This window comes from Antechinus flavipes, chromosome 3, assembly GCF_016432865.1.
Source record: "Antechinus flavipes isolate AdamAnt ecotype Samford, QLD, Australia chromosome 3, AdamAnt_v2, whole genome shotgun sequence".
In the NCBI taxonomy this organism is placed as follows: Eukaryota; Metazoa; Chordata; class Mammalia; order Dasyuromorphia; family Dasyuridae; genus Antechinus; species Antechinus flavipes.
Genome location: NC_067400.1, coordinates 30,640,071 through 30,659,558, shown reverse-complemented (window position 1 = coordinate 30,659,558; position 19,488 = coordinate 30,640,071). Strand labels below are relative to the sequence as shown.

General features: G+C 33.1%; 1 protein-coding gene across 1 annotated transcript in view; it reads right to left on the bottom strand.

Moving 5' to 3' along the window:
• ECT2 (epithelial cell transforming 2) overlaps nt 1–19,228 on the bottom strand; it is a 50,078-nt gene extending 30,850 nt beyond the window's left edge. The window contains exons 1-10 of the mRNA XM_051983184.1: nt 19,082–19,228; nt 17,034–17,113; nt 14,564–14,746; nt 12,401–12,490; nt 11,580–11,687; nt 8,184–8,257; nt 6,265–6,395; nt 5,999–6,114; nt 3,215–3,277; nt 2,474–2,696 (exon numbers count right to left, since the gene is read on the bottom strand). Of these exons, the coding sequence (XP_051839144.1) occupies nt 2,474–2,696; nt 3,215–3,277; nt 5,999–6,114; nt 6,265–6,395; nt 8,184–8,257; nt 11,580–11,687; nt 12,401–12,490; nt 14,564–14,746; nt 17,034–17,113; nt 19,082–19,211 (1,198 nt within the window). The 5' untranslated portion in view covers nt 19,212–19,228. The remainder of the gene's footprint in view (nt 1–2,473; nt 2,697–3,214; nt 3,278–5,998; nt 6,115–6,264; nt 6,396–8,183; nt 8,258–11,579; nt 11,688–12,400; nt 12,491–14,563; nt 14,747–17,033; nt 17,114–19,081) is intronic.
• Between the last annotated feature and the right edge of the window lie 260 nt (nt 19,229–19,488).

Genomic DNA, 19,488 nt, shown 5'->3' with positions numbered 1-19,488 from the left:
CTCATCATGAGGAATTTTTTTTTATTAAAATAAATAACAAAATAAAAAATAAAATTGAGCAATTATTTTATTAAAACACAAAAGAACAGCTGGGGCTAGATATGCTTCTTAATACAGGCTTTGTTTAAAGTCACTGGAATCCCATGCAATAGATCAGAATATTCCAATTTTCTTTTGAGTATTTCTGCCAGATTACCTATTAGAAATTGTTGCAGAAACCTATCCTCGGTAAGTGCAGAATTCATCTGATTAGAAGTTAAATCACTGAACATGTATATTGATATCACAAAAATTCATAAGTGATTATTCTCAAAGATATAATATAGCCTATTTCTTAATATTCAAAGTATGTTATATGCATAAAGATTTTTTTAAAAATATCAATCAAAAATCATTTCTATCATTAAGAAACAAACTTGATGTTTCCTGAAATCTGAAAATAAAGAACTTGGGTCTTCAGGAAAAAACAAAACAAGAATATTTCCTTTCAAAGGGGATCAGAAAATTTGTTTTCCTTTCAGATACAAATGAAGCACCAATAACATAAAAAAATCATCACCAAATATATTATTCACAATACTATATTTTGGGAAAACTAAAGAAAAGATGAAAACAACTGTTCTGTACTCAGAAGGACATGTATATTTACTCTGGTAATGATTTCAAAGCCCACTGCTTCTTCACCTACCCCAGGAAAAACACTGAAGTAAGAGAAATACCACCATGAGGGCCCAGTAAGGCAATTGATCTGGGAAATGCGAGTCCCTTTTCCATCACAATCAGAGGAAGGACAAGATGAAGACCGAGGTATTTGGTGGTAATGAGAGGTACATTGGTCCTAGTCTTTTACTATTTTTATTAACTTCAATCTTTAATAGATCTCGTTAGTTGACTCAATCTCCCAGAGTTTTCTGGAATGTCTAGAAAGAATGTCACTCTGTTAGAGAAGAGAAATAAATTATTCAATCTTTTATTTTTTAAAGTTGAAACACAATTTTCCTTTTTTTTTTTGAGAGGCAGAGTAAGGAAAGATTTTTATTCAAAAATTGTAAATGCCACTTAGATAATTTTTTTTCTCTCAAAAACAGGTTGCTGGAAACAAATATATACTAATCAAAGGCTTTGTTGATTGACTTCTTCCATTTTTCTTTTGTGTATAACTGCTACTTAAAGATGTGATCAGAGATAGCAGGCTAACTGTTTAAATTTTTCAATGACAATCACTTTCTTAAATAATTTGAAAACAAAGCTTAGAGATAGAAACCTTCAACTCTTTCCTTACCCATTTCTTCATCTAAATAATTGACTGATCGTCCTATCCCCTTCACTGGCAATTTTTCCACTATGGAATGTTTCTTGAAATTTAATCCTGAGTCATTAGTTCTTTTCAGCCATTACATTTTCTACATATATACATCATGTTTACTCTTTTGGTTTCATCCAAGGTCTTTATCAGGATGGTCCCCAAAACTTTCATTTTAGCCATTGTTACGTATCCCAGTTCCATTTTTCAGACTGAGCATATTACAATTAAAACAATTTGCTATCATATCCAGTGTTCCTACTGTCTTCCAAACCAACACCAACCTCTATCTCCCAACTTTTCCATTCATGCTAATGGTACCATCATCTGTATAGTATTCTGGTTCAAGAATTTACTTAATCATTATTAATACTTTTCAATCTCTCACTCCCACTGAATCTTTTAGTACCTTCTTTTCCTTGTCATTGAAATGATATTCATTTTTTCCTTTCCAAACCTACTACTTGCTCTCCTTACAATTAACATTAACATCCTTATATCTACTTTCTCTAATTCATCTTATCTCAAATTAAGACATCCTCTTTAATCACTTCTTTCCAAGTGCTGAAAGACCTCCAAATGTTGTTCCCTGAAGGACAAAATAAATGAGTTATGCTATCTGGTTTCCTTGGTCTTCTAGAACATGACTAACCTTTCCAGGATTTTATTTCCTACTTCTCTAAAATAACCTTATGATTCTTGCAAATAAATTTACTGCTTGTTTTAATATAATGTTTTGCGCTTTCCCATTTTCCTATTTAAATCTGATCCATCCTTAAGTTTCCAGCTCAAGTTGCATCTCCTCAAATAATTCATCAAAACAGCCTCTGATTGCACAGCATATTCACAATCCATTATCCACTTTGTTAATTAATTACATATTTTGCAACATGGTATGTTATATTACACCCTTTATATCTATATGCCTTCATCTTTTCTCCACAATTATTTTATGGGTGGCATGAAGACAGGAACTATGTCTTATACTTTTTATATTCCCCCAAATCCTTAATGCTTTGCTTTTTACATTATAGATAATCCCACAGTAGGTCTTTAAGAAATCATTTTGACTGACTACAATAGAAATATGTGGAGACTATTTCCACTTACCTGTACACTAACAAGATTTGTATTTAAGATTCAAAATGAATTTATTAAATTGTACTTTACCTCCATAGCTAGTACTGGACTCTGGTGTATTGGAGATATCCAGTAGTGACCCTATAGAAAGGGAATGCTCAGCTGATGGGCGTTTACGAGGGGGGAATGGTGATATATCAGTTTCTCTCGCCAGCTGAGCAAGTGTTTCTTTTAAGCGACGTCTCTTACGATTGCTATTTGGGGTACTCAAAGAAAGGAGTGACACTGATTTCTTGAGTTCAGGAGTATTAGCCTAAAATTAAACATAAACGCTCTGTATTAGTTATTAAGGCATGAAAAAAAAATGTGTGTATATTACATACATATATAACACACGCACACTAAACAGATTGTAGCCCATTTATACAAAATTGCATGTTTATTTCATACAAATCTGAAGTATTCAATAGTAAACAAAGAATTGTAATTGCCTAATAGTAACATTTTAGCATTCTAAAGTATGTTTTTCAATTTTATGTGAGGAATATAGGAACTTAAAAAAAAAAAACTCATAAAAGGTTCTCCATTAGATTTTATGATTCTGAATTTATTGATATGATTGTTTTCATTTATGCCTCAAGGAAAAATGTTATTTTGTATCTAATTTTAAATTATTTTCTACAAATGCTAAGGAATTTTTACATATAGGTTCATATATTTCAGAGTTTTTGTCCTTGAGATAAGAATTATGAATATAAAGATTAAAAGATACTATATTTTTACCATTTAGTACACATTTTCTCTGAATGCAAGAAGAAATAATTTTTATACCTTTTCATATAAATACATAGATTCTCCAGCTCTGGCATCCATCTGAATACTGCCCCAGAACCACTGAAAAGGATCAAAAAAAAAAAAAAATTCAACACAGAAGACCTGAAATCTACATTACAGAATAGAATAATTTGAGTATATTAAAATTCTTATATAACAAAAAGCAACACATTTAGAAATAACTAATGGATAAAAACCATTGTATCTAATACTTGTTTAAAAAAAAAAAAAAGTTTGACATCTAAGTAAAATGTATAATACACACAAATTTATCATACCGTGTCATTAATCAAAGAATAAAAGGCCAAAGGATATTAAAAATATAAATGACCCACCATACAAAACTGTGTGTCAAATGTTTATTAGCTATTAGAAAAAGACATTTTAAAATTTACATTTAAAACTAAAGGAACCTTGAGTTTCTCCTGATATCCAAATTGTCAAAAATAATAAAATACCAACAGAAGTACTAGGATGGCTGTAAGTTTAAAAACAAAAAAAGAAAAAAACCTATAAAAAAAAAAAACCACAATATTATTTTGCTGATGAAGTTATCAAACTATTAGACCCAATTTATCTGTGGAAAATTTAGGATTATTAGAGAATATACATATTTTTTATATTAACAGCTATCATTCAGCACTAAAAAAAATATAAATTATTTCTACTAAAAAATTTAAATTGCTTCTACAATTATTTAATTTGATCTTCACACCAACTATGTGACATAGATGGTAATATTATCCCTACTTCACAAATAAGGAAACTGAAGCAGCGAGATTAAGACATTTGCTCTGACTCAGATAGTTTTTGAGAGATGATATGACCTCAGGGTTTCCTGATTACTTGTGTTCTGTGCTCTACCCCACTATAACATCTACCTGTTTAATATTTCTGGGCTCCCTAATCCCATTGCTGGGTCTATGCCCCAAAGTTAAGAGTAAAAAAAAAAAAATTCCTTGCAAAAATATTCTTAGTTCTTAAGAACTTTGTTCAAAGAATGAAAAAGAATTTATTAAGCACTTACTGTGTGCAAACCATTGTAATGCTGAGAATACAAAGAAAAAAAAAACAAGATAGTGCATAAAACACAGTGATTAACATATACTTGTTGAAAACAATTGTCTGCTCTTAAAGAGGTCACATTTCACAAGGGGAGACTACATGCAGAAGGTTTCTTCTTCTGGTCAGATGAAGATGCCCATGGGTTCTTAAAGTATAGCAGCAAAACACTGGAAATTCATTTTTAGCAATATTTCAATTGATAAAAACCATGTAACTTTCTTACACTGACTCATTTGACAGTAATAAAGACTGCAGTGATGAGAAGTTATTCCCATCTTTCACTACCTTTGTCCATTTGTTGACTATGATACAAAGTTGTTTCAATTTACATTTTATTACTAGCAATTATTTTTTTTTGGGGGGGGGAGAGGGAACGCTGGGTAATTGGGGTTAAGTGACTTGCCCAGAGTCACACAGCTAATAAGTGTCAAGTGTCTGAGACCAAATTTTAATTCAGGTCCTCCTGACTTCAGGGCTGGTGCTCTATCTACTGTAACACCCAGTTGTCCCTCATTATTAACAATTTAAAGACTTCTTCAACTAACAACTGTTCATATGCTTTGCTTCAAAGGGTTTATTTAGTAGAAAAAAAGCATTTTTTTTTATTATTTCTGATATTTGGAACAATTTTTTTTTCTAGTTGATCACTTCCTTTCTCATTCTAGCTATGTCTAGAACTGGAAACAAAGCATCAACTAGTTCAGAATTATATGAAATGCTATAAAAGTGAAGTAAAAAGATTATATATAATTAAATATAAAGATTATAAATACAATGATTGCAAAATACAGTACAACAAAACAACCTGAACTTAGGAAAATTATGGTGACCACGCTTGGTTCTAAAAAAAAGAGATCTAACTGAGAAGACATCTCTTCCATCTCTTTCTGGAAAATATATTTGGAAACTTTTATCATATTAGACTTTCCTCAGTATCTTGGTTAGTTTTCTTTTTCTCTTTTTTATGGTTCTGAGGCAATGGCTGAGGGTAGGGTACAAGGAGGGAAAGGGAAACAAAATGTTGCTAAGTTATATTGGTTGGAATTTCATAAAACAAATATCAGGTCTGGATAAAAAAAAAATCAAATAATGAATATGGAAAAATTCAAATATGGAAAAAAAAAGGATCAAAACCATTATAAAGATAAAAACAATAAATCCATGCTATAAATATAGCAAGTAAAACAATGATGAAAAGTAGTAGGGGACTTTTAAATGGTCAGTAACAACTTTCAAAAATATGCACAATCACTTACAATTTTGGTTTTAATTTCATTTATATTTTTTCTCAATATCTCCATGTCTAAATAAGTAATTGCTAATAGAAGTTAAAATAACCTTTTCTACACTTCAGTGACTCCTCTCTCAGGGCAGAGCCCAAACCAGTCACACTCATGTGCTCCAGCACTCTTGCCTGAGGGCAGCTGGGCAGGATGCAGAGTGCTTTCTCCTAGGGTAGTTCTTCAGTAGCAGACCATCAGCTTTTTTCTTTCAGTAACTATTTCACTCTAACCTCTCTCTGTTGTAGTGCCTGATCTTCTCCAGACTGAAGAACCAGGCTGCAGGACCTGGCTTGGTCTTGTCAACAGATATTTCTTGGGTGCCAGCAAAGTACAGGAGCTGTCTGGCTTGTCAATCCTCACTCCTGGTACAAGACAAACTTTATCTTACTTAGAACATACCTAGATATGTTTAACAAGTATAAGAATTACTTGCCTCTTGTTTTACAACATAAAGTTTCTTTGAAGGTTCAAATGGAAGCTCTTTTATTGCATTTTCTTCTACTATAAGATGGGTGCACCGCTCATCTCCAACTGGTAAATAATGGCCTCCTAAAGTTAAAGGGAAGAGCCCATAATGATTCAAGCATTTCTTTCCCAATCCAAATACTTAAAAATTTATAGAATGAAATAACACCAGAAAAGGGGAGAAAATTAATTTCTTATGATTCATCCCTATTTAATTGTATCAAATAATACCACCTTGCATTTCAGTCATTTCTTCCATATTAGCCTTCTCCTCATCTGAGAATCCCAGAAAACTCAGCATGCAATCTTGAAATGGAGGAACTTTAAATTCATTTATAAATTCATCAGCTGCAGCACAGAAATCCCTAAACACAAAAAAATCAACAATCATACCAAACATCTGCCCTATGCTGGGCATCAAGCTAGGCACCAAGCTGGGCACTGGGGAGACTGACAAAAAAAAAAAAAAAGTCAGTTCCTGGTTCCTAATGTTTAAATACAGAGTTGGGAGAGAGGAAGACACAAAACAAATAAGAGACAGAAGAGATCAAGAAAGGCTGCATGGAGAAAGTGGCATTTAGCTTAGCCTTAGAGTAAGGTAAGAAAGCATACAGAAGGCACCAGCAAAAGGAATATATATAGAAATTCCATGAGAGCCACATGATGAACAAGGATAGCAACATGAAGCTTGGAAAGGAGATTGAAGTCATATGATGGAAGAGTTTTAAAAGCTAATCAATTTGAGGACTTCAGACAATCCCAGAGGCAACAGAAACTGGAGTTACTGATGTGGGAAATGATATGGTCAGACCAGAGGGTAAAGAATATCTCTTTAGCAGCAATGTACTAGATGGTCTAGGGTGGAGAAGAGTTCTGAGGAAGAAAGCCAGGAGATGACTGTGATAGCCCAGGCAAAAAGTGATAGTGCTGAACTTGGGCAGTGACTATGCAATTAGCTAGAAGAGAATCTAAATAATAAAAGCTGTGAAATGAAGAAGTCAAAAATGATTTGACCTAGATGGCAAACCCAGGACTCTGGAAGGGGAGTCTAAGGGGAAAAACAAATTTGGAAGCGCCACGAGTTTGGAGGAGAGGAGCTCAATACAAATTGGAAAATGATAAACTAGATCAAATTTATAAAACTATACTAATTGCTGAGAGGCACTGCAACGTGAATAGTCAAAAAACAGTTCATCTCATTCTGAAGTAGAAATTGAATGTTGTCATTTATTTTGAATGAATGGTCTCTCTAAAAAAAAAAAAAAAAATCCAATCCGTGCTCTGAAATCTTTTTATATGAATTCTAAAGAATGTTAAAATCTACCAACAGTTTAAAAGAGTAAAACAAAAGAATCAAAATATATAACCTAGAACCTCATCCTTCCTTCTATTCTCTTCCTATCCAGCACTCTAAGCAGTTCCTATCACCCAAATGATCTCATAGTTCTACAGAAGTTCTCTCCTCCCTCCAATCAGCTTTCATAATACTGCCAAAAAAAAATTTTTTTTTAGATAAAGATTTGGTCCATCTCCTCTCTCCTCAAAAAAATCTTCAACACCTTCCTATTCAAACTTCTCCACCATTCAAGGAGTATAATAATCTGCTGTCCCCTCATATCCACTAAAATGATGGGCATGAACTAAGGTGGCAGCAGCCAAAATAAGGAAAAAGAAGAGGAAAGGAGAAAGACTGCCAAGATACAAATGATAGCACTTGGCAAATGATTCAACATGGAGACAAATAAGAGCCTGCAATAGTTTATATTAAAAATTCCTAGGTTGATTCTGAGAAGGTAGCAATAATATATAACAAATCTTTGATTGTGGGGCCTTTTCTCTGCATGTCAATCTTCTTAGATTATGGTATCTTAATTTTTCCATGAAATCTTAAATTTCTTTGCTTAGGGAATAAGGCCTATATTTAAAATAATGTATGATATATTGGATTTAACATATACTTTAACATATTTAACATATATTGCACTATCATCTAGGGGAGAAGGTGAGAGAAAGGAGAGGAAAAGTTGGACACAAAGTTTTGCAAGGGTCAATATTGAAAAATTACCAATGCATATGTTTTCTAAATAAAAAGCTATAATAATAAAACAACAACAACAACAAATGAAATTTAAATAATTAAATAAAACACCTACTGTTCATTTCTCCTTTCCCAGGCCTTAAAAATCCATTCTGGCTTCATAATAGGAGTGCCTAGACTAACAGCAACCTAAAATAAACAAAATCATTATTAACAATAATGATGTGTCACTAGTTAAAGGATATTCATCTTACATAGCTCCAAGTTTAATTGAAGTTTAATTTAATTTAATTAATTATAATTTAATTATAAATTAGCTTACGTGAATTCCTAATGTTAGTCACGTAATTTTGAAACGACATATATGGAATATATCATCACAAAAGAAAAATGTAAAGTTTCATATCATAAAGGTAAAGAATTTATTATTTTAAAAAACTTCCAAAAGTCCAATTATTTTCTTGAAGTAGAATTTATTTTAGTAAACAGAGATGTCCCCAGACAAAAAAAAGGTGGTGGCAAAGTCTGCCATCACCACTTCCTTTATCTCTAGACCAAAACTTACACTATGGATTGTGACCCCATATAGGATGTAGAAAATATGGCAAAATAAAAGGTTTCTGAATGCAATGACCAAAAGAAAATCAAGAGCATAATGAATCCAAGGTGTTTTTGGCAGCATTTACCCATGTTACATTGCATAGCTTTACTGCAATCATGGTTCTGAACACATAACATGCATACTTTGCCCAAAAACATACAAGAACACTGCTAGAAACACCTTGGCTCAGATTCAAGATGCAATCACATCAAGATTTCTCTAGCAAAAAAAAGAAAAAGGATTAAGAGCAAGGGAAAAAAGTTAAAGAAGCCCTACTCTAGACCAAAGTTTCTTAAACTGTAGATCATGATCCCATATGGGATCTCATAACTGAATGTGGGGGGTTACAAAATTATGATTACTACTTAAAATGTTTGATTTGTATAATTGTTTTATATACTACATTCCAGGTTTACATACAAATTTCTTGAGTGAAAAGGTGTAACGAAGTGGAAAAAATTTAAGAAGCTGGGCTCTAGATTATCTCTTTGCTTAAGGAATCCAGGAAAAGAAGTCCTCCTAGAGCCTGCCACAGCATTAACCTATTAGTGTCAGTGACTTTTTCCATTCCTCTGCCTAGGGATCAAGACTCTACTGAAAATTCCACCTGTTATATATCAAAACTTTTATATATTGCTGTGTGTGTGTGTGTGTGTGTTTGTGTGTGTGTGTGTGTGTGTGTGTTATATATATCAAAAATATTCCCAGGACTCATATTCCACAAAACCAAGATTTTACTTGATAAGGAGGCAACACTAAATTAAATTCAAATAAATATTTTTTCTCCTTGTAAACAGCAGAAATATAAACAAGAATCTTTTTGCATAAATGGATATAATTTGGCCAAACTAATTTTTGATTATTACCTACAAAGTGCCATTTCAATTAGACAAGACCAGCTTCAGTTTTCCATTCTATCCCTTGGCAATTTCATTCAATGCCACAGTTTTTTACCTATGACTTCTAAACAGATGCCTCCTAAATCAGTATCTCTGGTCTTAATCCCAAGCTTCAGAACTCCATCTCAAGCTCAAAGTATCAAAAATAAAGACCCTTTTACTAAAACTTACTCTTCCTTCTGAATTCACTATTTCTGTCGGTGAAACCATTATGATCCAATGAGATCCCTCCAAAGTGCTTTAAAAACTCTCAAACTGTATAAAAACATCAACTTATTATCATTGGTCCAATTTTAGAAGTTATTTCTGACTCTTCCTTTGTTCTTCCTTCTAATATGCAGTTAACTATCTGCACTGATGCTATACTCTCTCCAATATGCTATGTTGATTTAATCCTATGATATCAGTCTTTCTTGTAGGATTACACCCTTCCATCATCGGTTCCCAAGTTTTGACCACCATACCACAATGGACTGGTATCTCAGTCACTTGTGCCGCCTTCCTTCTCAGTACCAGCATATAGAAGAAAGTCTTCCTCAAAATTCTAATTCTGCTAATGACTTCAGAGTACCTATAAACAGCCTATAGTCTACCCACTGTAGCAACAGAATAGAGTAAAAGTGCAAAGAATAATTATTCTTTGTAAATCCCACAGCTCTCTTTAATCCATGAAATGTTCACCAAGACCTATTCGGACAGCATTCATGGTTCAGCAGTAGGGATATAAAGATGAAAAATGGCACAGGCCCTCCCACTGGAAGAGGAAATGGAGATAAAAAAGAGCAATTTAAAGCAGGTTGATAAAGGCAGGAGAGATCGTCAGAGGAAAAAGTAAAGGGAAGGAAAGGAAGCAAAATCAATAAGACTTCAGGAAGTAGGCAGCAACTATGTATACTTCCATATTTCATGTTCTCAGATTTAATTGGCATGAGTTTCCATCACCAGAAATCACAATCCCTCTAATACTTATTATGAAACTATCTTTGGGAGTGGTCGTGGCTGAAATATCCATCAATGAGACTAACATAACAGCTTCTTCAAACTCAGCAAAACTCCTCTTAAAATGGCAGAAATAGAGTTGATCACTGGACCAATACTGGGTTTGTTAAGGGTTGTTCATGGGTCCCCTGAACTTGTATTTTTAAGTTGCCATATTTCCCAGAAACACTGGACCAAAGCATAAGGAAAACCCTGAATGTATCAAGAACAAAAGTCTCCTCTCATCCTCCCACACCCAGCTGAAATAATTTGTTGTACCAAACTGAATTCCTTGTGAGCCAAGGCAGGTGTTCAGCTACAAGCTGGGAAATTTGCTTGGGGAGCTGGGACCCTGTAGATATGCAAACTCATCTTCATAGCCTAGCAGTTCCTAAGGGGAAAGAATGTGGCTTTTCTCATCACCTTGCTTCTCCCCTTTGGAAAGAGTGTCCTTTTCCCCTCCTTTACTCAACCTTTCTCGATCACATGCCACGCCCCTTCCAGACACTCTTTCCTTTCTGAATCTTGCTACAAAAACATGCAAAATTCCTTTTGAACTGTGAATTCTTTGGGTTCCACATGCATGTTCATTTTTCTTGTAAAACACCTAGTTTTCACATTGAGTTTCATCCTTCTGATTGCCTGTTTGATAGGGTAATGTATCATGGTAGGTCATGAGAGTTTAGGCTCCATTGGCATTGAACATAACAAATCAGAGTCCTCACCGAGCCAAAGGAGGGCTTTGGCAAAAATCAAGCTAACAACCATAAATTAAACAAGAGAAATAAATAATACTATCCTATATTTCTCTACCTGATTAAAAAGTTTAATTAGGACTTTGCTTTCTTTACAATGGAAAATAATTACCAAACATTTATGTTTTATAATATGAGGCCCACACTGAAGTGACTTAAAAATTCTAAGTAAAACAAAATTTTTTGTCCTACAAATTACTGAGAGAATATTGCTATTTCACACAACTTACAAGATAATCTGTTATGTGAAAGTTAAAGATACATCCAATCATACATACCCTGAATTTTTCTCCTTGTGTACAATTTGCCACCAAATGTGTAACTTTGGAATTAAAGTCCTTTCGAATAGTTCCACCCATGTAATGGGCCAAAGTCACCAATTTGACCTCCGGATTAAAAAAAAAAAAATTATACATTATCAGTGAAAACTTATTTTAAATTAAAAAAAATTTTTTAAAGATTTTTCATAGTACACAAAATTTTATCGTACAGATCAAAGACTTATTTTAATAAGCAATATTAATAGTGTAACATCAAAGACAGTTTTTTTTAAGCCTTCATTTGAGCCTAAGTAAATTAAGCAATGGTTTTAAATATTCTCTTATTTATATTCATTATTTTTTCAACAATGAACACCACTTTGTATCAAATCCGAGTTTTTTCCCTTCAGCAGTCTATATTTTAGCAACTGATTTCTCTTCAACCCCCTCAAAAAAAAAAAAAATAAGATATTAATTTCTCTTTTGCAGTATTCTATGAACCAGAAGTAAGTCTGAAGTCTTAGACAGAACATTGTTTTAAGGCTGTCTATTCAATACCAGTTACAAAGGTATAAACCAAAAAAGATCAACCAGTTTGTTTTCATAACATCTAGACATATTAAAATCTTCAGATAACTTCTGAATTTTAAAATTATTTTCCAAGTTTTATCCATATAGATTTTAATATATCTTCAGAACAGCTCTATTTAAGATTTTTAAAACTACTTGGTATATGCTATTTTCTCCTTCAATCTCTTTAAAATGGAATACAAATAAGGCTGTCAATGAAGTTTACAAAATTATTAGAGAGGAACCCTTTGAGGGTTAAAGAGACTCACAAGCTCTTCTTTCTTCCTAAATCCAGTAAAGCACAGCACCAGATTCAACATGCTTGCACAGTACAGAGGGCGGCAGGAATACGGCAAAGGCTGGGGGGGAATAAAAAAGCATAGATTTAGACCTGGAAAGCTATAAGAATAATTCTTTCCATTTTATAGATGAGGAAACAGAGTGGCTAAGTGATTCACCTAGCATTACAAAGCCAAGTAAGTCTAAGGCAGAATTTGAACTCAAGTCTTCCTGATTCCACCAGCCTCAAGTCTCCATGCAAAGCATCACCTCACAGGATTATTAGGATTATTTAGTTCATGATCACTTAAAGGCATGATAAAATAGTTTTCCTTAGGTAAGAATGTTTTCTACTTGATTTAATCCTACCTGATCCCTTAGTAAAAATAAATATAATCATTCAAATAGAAAAACAAATTATTTTTGAAAGATTCCCAAGTCAAAACTCTTTTATATCTTCAAATATTAGTGTCTCTAAACAATTTTCTCTTTGAGAGTAAAACCACTCACCAAGAATACAAATTCCTCAATCAACTTACACATGACATAACCTTACTCTTACAGAGTAAGACACATTTGTATATTCACTTCAGTGGCTGTAAGCTATGTAGATGAAATATTGTTTGCAAACAAAACTATAGCAAACACTTCCACTGTCTCGAGTCCTCATTAGTTATTAAAAATGAATCAAAGAAATTTAATAACATTAGATAAAGATCATGATTTTTTTTTTTTGCTATTAAAGGGGGGAAGGCACTTTATTAAAATATATCCATTTTGGAGACAGAAAAAACAAAAGGGATTTATCCAATGCTCAGTTGGTCAGAAAGGTGAAAACAGAATCCAAAACTCAATTCCCATTATGAAGGTTTTCTCCACAGAAATCTGTTAAAAATTCATCAGTTATTACTGATTTCATTACTTAAGAGTATTAAATTGTCCTAAAAAATTTACTTTGAGACTACATCAAAAGCTGATAATAAGAAGGTAACTGTTACAGAGTAAACATAACACTAAATAATTCTTTAAAAATTCAGAAATATAAAAAGAAAATCAAAGTATAATAAAATGAATTCTATTTCGACTCTTTTTAAGCTTTATTTAAGAAAACACAGGATGCCATATTGGAAAAAGGGGCCAGTCATAGAACCATAGTTCTAAGTGTCACTTTTGATACATAGAGACAATGGGACCCTGAACAAATCACTTACGCTTTTAATGCTTTTCAGAGTTCTTTAAGAAGAATGTGTAAAAGAGGCAGCTGATACTAAGACTCTACATTACATTGTTAGGCGTTTCCTATATTAGTGAAATCACCAGTCCAGTCGTTATCCCTATAAATGTAGTTTCAAAGGTACTAGACTAACCAGCAGTAAGATTTATTGGCCACAAGACCTTCATTTTGTAATAGGAAAACATTAACGGATAACAATACTGCAGCTGCTGCTATTTCTATACTATTCAGATGACCAATTAAACAAACAGGTGATATTCTAAAAGCCCTAAAATCAAAACATGCTTTATCAGAAGATGCTCCCATGGCACAATCACCACTCTTCTAATCACACAACAATTATATAAGGCCAGGAAAAAAGGAACACACACCCTGGTTGGGTTAGGTACAGAATTACCAAATGAAAAGCAAAAATATCTCATAAGTATCCCCTAACTTAGATCAACAATCTTATTTTACAGGTGACAGAGCAAAGATAGTCCAAGATATCAGTCGAGGAATGGGCCCAGATTGGTCCCTGTTAATACAACAGGATAGAACCCAAGTTGGATGGATTCTCAAGCAAATGTTTTTTCCTTAGATTTCGCTCTTCTTGAGATCAGACCTGTAATTCCATTAATGTAGGAAATTCCTAAGACGAAAACTCCCTCTACTGATTCAAATAAGCAACTCCTATGTAATGTAGCTTTAAAGAAGGAGTTGGGAAGATCAAGGTCCCACAGCTACCTGGCAGAGGAAGAGCCCAGATCTTCCTCCCTTGGAAGGCTGGTCCTCTATAAGTCATGCCTTGATGCCTTCTTTCTCAGTACTGCCATGGCATAGTAGAATACAGATTTAATATAAAGTTACAAAATTTACTATGATAATACATATAAAAACAGTTGAATACTAAAAAGTTAAAATTAGTTTATACTCTTACCTCTCCTTTTTTTGCACAATTAAGGACAACTGGGGGTCCAACAATTCTATAATCGGCCTTATATAAATCACTGAAGACAGCATCCTCAAAGTCCATAACCACAAATATGTTTTCAAATTCTGGCGAATCTGAAGCTTCAAAGTCTTTCACTGATTCCATCTTTAGGTAGGGCACTTTTATTTCCTTGATTTTTTAAATAGAATATTAGAAGTATGAAGCATTTATGCATACACAATTAGTTAATAAAGAAAGTGACTCTAAATAGACATTATACATTAAATGTCATTTATCACAATAGTCTTGTTGGGAAAATTTATTAGTAGTGCATATATAGATGATATAACAACTGAGGTTACTTGATCTGCCCAGATCCCTGAACTTATTAATAAGTATCAGCAGTGCTATTTGCCCTCAACTATTCCCAATTCCAAGTAATTATTCAATATCAGCATTACATTTAAGTTGAAAATAGAAAACATTGCCTTTGTTTATATATTGCGATTACCTTACAAACTTTCAATTAGTTCTAGACTAAAATACCTGAGTGGATGTTAAGTAAGCATCAAATTAATTACTTTGGACACTGATAGAAAAAAATCTTAGAATGAAGAATGACAAATTTAAAAGAGGTATGTTAATTATTTCTAAGAAAAAGGCCAAACGTTGTTCATCACTGATTCTTCTACTATATGTTTTTGTGCTAACCTAAAAGTTTGAAGTAGTCTTTTTTGAAGCATATATTTTTTAATTATAGTAGATGTCAATGCTCTAAGGATATATCATCTTGTCAATGGGGATGCTTCTCCCACCAATATGAATTATTACTATTCTAACTCAGCAGAAATTTTTGAGTTATCTTAGGAGAAAAATTCAGTATCCTGCAGACAAACTAGTGATGAGCATATCTGAACATAAGCATGTCTTTGGAAAACTGAATCTTAATAATAAAAAATTGGCATTTAATGCCTTCAAGTTTGAAAAGCATCTTACATGCATCACAGCATATGAGCCTCAATAACTCTGTTAGACAAGTTTATTAGTAGTGCATATATAGATGATGTAATTGAAGTTAGTGAACTACTCAGATTCCTGAGCTATCAGTGCTGGAGATGGAACTCAACTGTTCCCAATTCCAAGTTCACTATTCCATCCAATAAACTGGGCCTGTAATCCAATACTTTCTAAGCTGGTAGGACTGCTAGAGTCTGCTCTCCAGCAGCAGACTTTGGGGACCCAGGGACCCTTCTATCCAACAATAAGGCAGCAGAGGACATGCAGTATAATGAAAAACCTAAGGCATAGAATAAAATTTAATTAAAAAACAATAAAACATTCTAATCAATATTACATATTAAGAACAAAGGAAATGTGCAATGGAACAGTAAAGCTGCCCCTTATTTAGAAAGAAACCAATATGAACTACCATGACTACAGCAGTTTGAAAGGAAAAGGATTTAAAGAAATGAAGAGACAAAGACAACCCAAGGGGTAACAGAGGGAGTAACTAATGAGCTGTTGTTAGCACTTAGGATGTTTATTTTTTTCAAAAATATAAACAGTTATTAATGCAGTTTTATTTGGTTTGTTAATGCTTAAACTTAAGCATGATAAATTATTTTAAATAAACATTATTGGATATATAAAAATCAAGTAATCTAGCAAATAATCACTTGCCATTATTTAGAATAGTGAGCAAAAAGGAATGAAGTCTACATTTTGATATCCATATATTTTTAAATGAAGCTTTTTTTTTTTTTCTTAACATCTTTGGACTGGTAAATTTGGTGATTTGAAAGCTGTTATTGTATGAATGAACTGAAAAAATATTTGAATGTCATGTCTAGAAAATTATATATAGTTTCATATGCTCATATAGCATACTCCCAATATTTGATAAAGTTCTTTAATTCTACTTTTGCCAAGATTTCAAAACTTTAGAGTGAATATAAAATTAATGGAAGAAGCCAGTTCAAATGAAAATATGAGATCTCTGTTGAAATGTACTGCTACATTCAAATTCTACAATAGCATTTTTATAAAAGACATTTCATCAAATATACCATATGCTATAGTGAGGCCAACTAAGTGCCAGTTTCAAAATTAAGTACAAAATTAGCATCCCATATTTTCTCTTCAACCAGCTTCAGAGTGTACCACATCCATCTCAATTTCAAATTTAGATCCGATTATCACATATCACAGAATAAGAACCAAGTCAAAGGAAGGACAGCATGCCACATGCAATGTAATCCCCTGACGTACCATGTTAATAATACTTTTTATTAACTTTTCATCCGCTTTTCCAGGGCAACTTTCTTTTATCTTTATAACTGGGACTTCCATTATTTTAATGGTCTGTGGAAGAGAGACTTGGGTATGAGATTAAAGAACTACCAAACTGTGGGCACATGTGCAAACTTAAGGATAGAAACCTTGTGGCTATAGCTGAAGCCAAAGTAGCAACTCTTACCTCTAAGGCCCTTATAAGTTGTTCTTGTCTTTCAGCTTCTTGAACCAGTATAACTCGAGTTTCAATCTGAGGCATTTCTTCTGTTAAGGGGTGAAAAATACATCATTATGCTATCAGAAATGAATAGTGATGCTAACAGCTCCCTTGCCTACTGTGGCGTCATTCTAAAATGCCCTTACTTCATTCAAGGAGCAGAATAGCATCCTCTTAAAGCCCAATTAACTTTTAATAATAAGGGGAAGGTAGGGAAGGAGGAACTGCCACTGTAGAGGATAGAGGGGAATGTTACAAGATATATTTGCAATCTAAAAATTTGGCAATCACAATCTGTCTTTCATGTCTGGAATATTTTCTCTCCTAAATTTCCTGGCTTCATGTCCTAGCTAAAATTCTATCTTTTACAGGAAGCCTTTCCTGATCCCCATTGTTGCTAGGTATTTTCTTTTTATTGATTATCTTCAAATTTTCTTGTATATAAATTGTCCAAAGAGCTATCTGCATGCTATCTCTCTCACTAGATTATCAGCTCCTTGAGAACAGGGACTGCTATTTTGAGTTTTTGGTTTGAGGTGGTTTGTTTTGCTTTTGGCCTTTCTTTGTATCCCCAGCACTTGGCACAGGGCCTGGCTGCTTGTATGGATTTAATAAATGCTTGTTGACCAACTGATCTGGAAACTCATCTATTTCAACCAGAGCTTGAACAACAATTCCCTCTCATCAAGTGAATTCCTCCAACGAGGTGGACTCCATAACTTACCTCTGTAGGTAGCCCATTCTTTTGTATAGCTCTATTATATCAAGTCTAAATCTGTCTCTTTGCAATCTCCACTTTATTGCCTTTTGCTACCAAATGTAACAATTCTAATCTCTTTTCTATGTGATATTTTTTGACATGGATTTTGCTAACCTGCTATCTTTTTTTTTTTCTTCCAAACTAAATATTATGAGTTCCTTCAGTCAATCCTCACTCCTCTGGCAAGATCTTGTAACCATTGATGATCCTGGTTGCCCCACTCTTGACAATCTCTAGCCTATCAATATCCTTCCTAAAACTGTGGTGCCCAGAGCTGAATACAACATTCCAGATATGGTCTAACCAAGGCAAGGTATAGCAATATCATCAACTTTTTAGGGCTACACATCATAACCCTTTTAAAGTTGCTCAAGATAAATTAGCTTCTTGTACAATTTTCACCTAACCCTATTTGTGGAATCCATTTGGGAAAAAAAAGTTATAGACAAAAGTGTAATAACAAGCTCTTCTGAACAGAAAACCAGGTAGACCCACTTTATGATCTGATGAATTCTCAAATACCTTGTTAGATCAAAAGCTCACTGCAACCACACATAAAACATAAATTTTAAGTGCTTTCTGTGCCATTTATTTTCCTAAAATATGGCCAGGGTCAATAAACACTTACTAATAAGATAACTATATTTGCTGGTTCTTTTAAAGAGCAGAAATATTTTCTACATAGTTTGCTTATGAAGGTGGAAACAAACTATCTCAATTGTAAGGAACCTCAGCAGCCATCTAATTCAACTCACATAAGGAAGAGAACCCCTAATACATTTGACAATAAATTTATCCAGATTCTGCTTGAACTCCTCCAAAGAGAGTAACCACCATCTCCTAAGGTAGGTTTCATTTCACTTTTTTATTTTTAAAATGATTATTCAGTGTGAACTATTTGCATTTTTGTTTTTCTTCCCAGGTTATTTTTATCTTCTGAATCCAATTCTCCCTGTGCAACAAGAGAACTGTTCGGTTCTGCAAACATATATTGTATCTAGGATATACTGCAACATATCTAACATAGATAGGACTGCTTGCCATCTAGGGGAGGGGGTGGAAGGAAGGAAGGGAAAAATCAGAACAGAAGCGAGTGCAAGGGATAATGTTGTAAAAAAAAAAAAAAAAATTACCCTGGCATGGATTCTGTCAATATAAAGTTATTATAAAATAAAATATAATATAAAAAAATAAAAAATAAAATGATTATTCAGTTTTGAAAACATGAAAAAATATGAAATCTTTTGATAATTACCTTCAGCATCTGAAGTAGATCCCGTAAGTTCATTTTCTTTAGAAATTTCAGGAACTTTAGAATCAAAAATAGAGGTGTCTGCCAAGAGACTCTTTACAGCAGTAGATACTAATAAACTATTGTCAGCCATTATTGATTCTTCTTTACTTTTTTACCTAAAAGTTAATATGAAATTTAAATTCAGAATAGCAAATTATTTTAAAATGATTTTTATCATATCAAGTTTAAACTGTTTTAGGATTAATTTGTTTCTACCTATAATTTCTTTTTTTAATTTAATTCTTTAAACAGATAAATAGATTTAATTACTTAAAAATCTTCATTATCTATCAGTATACAATGTAACTCAATGTATTGAGTTACAAGATTAATATTGAGATTTATTGTGTTCCTTACTAACACTCAGA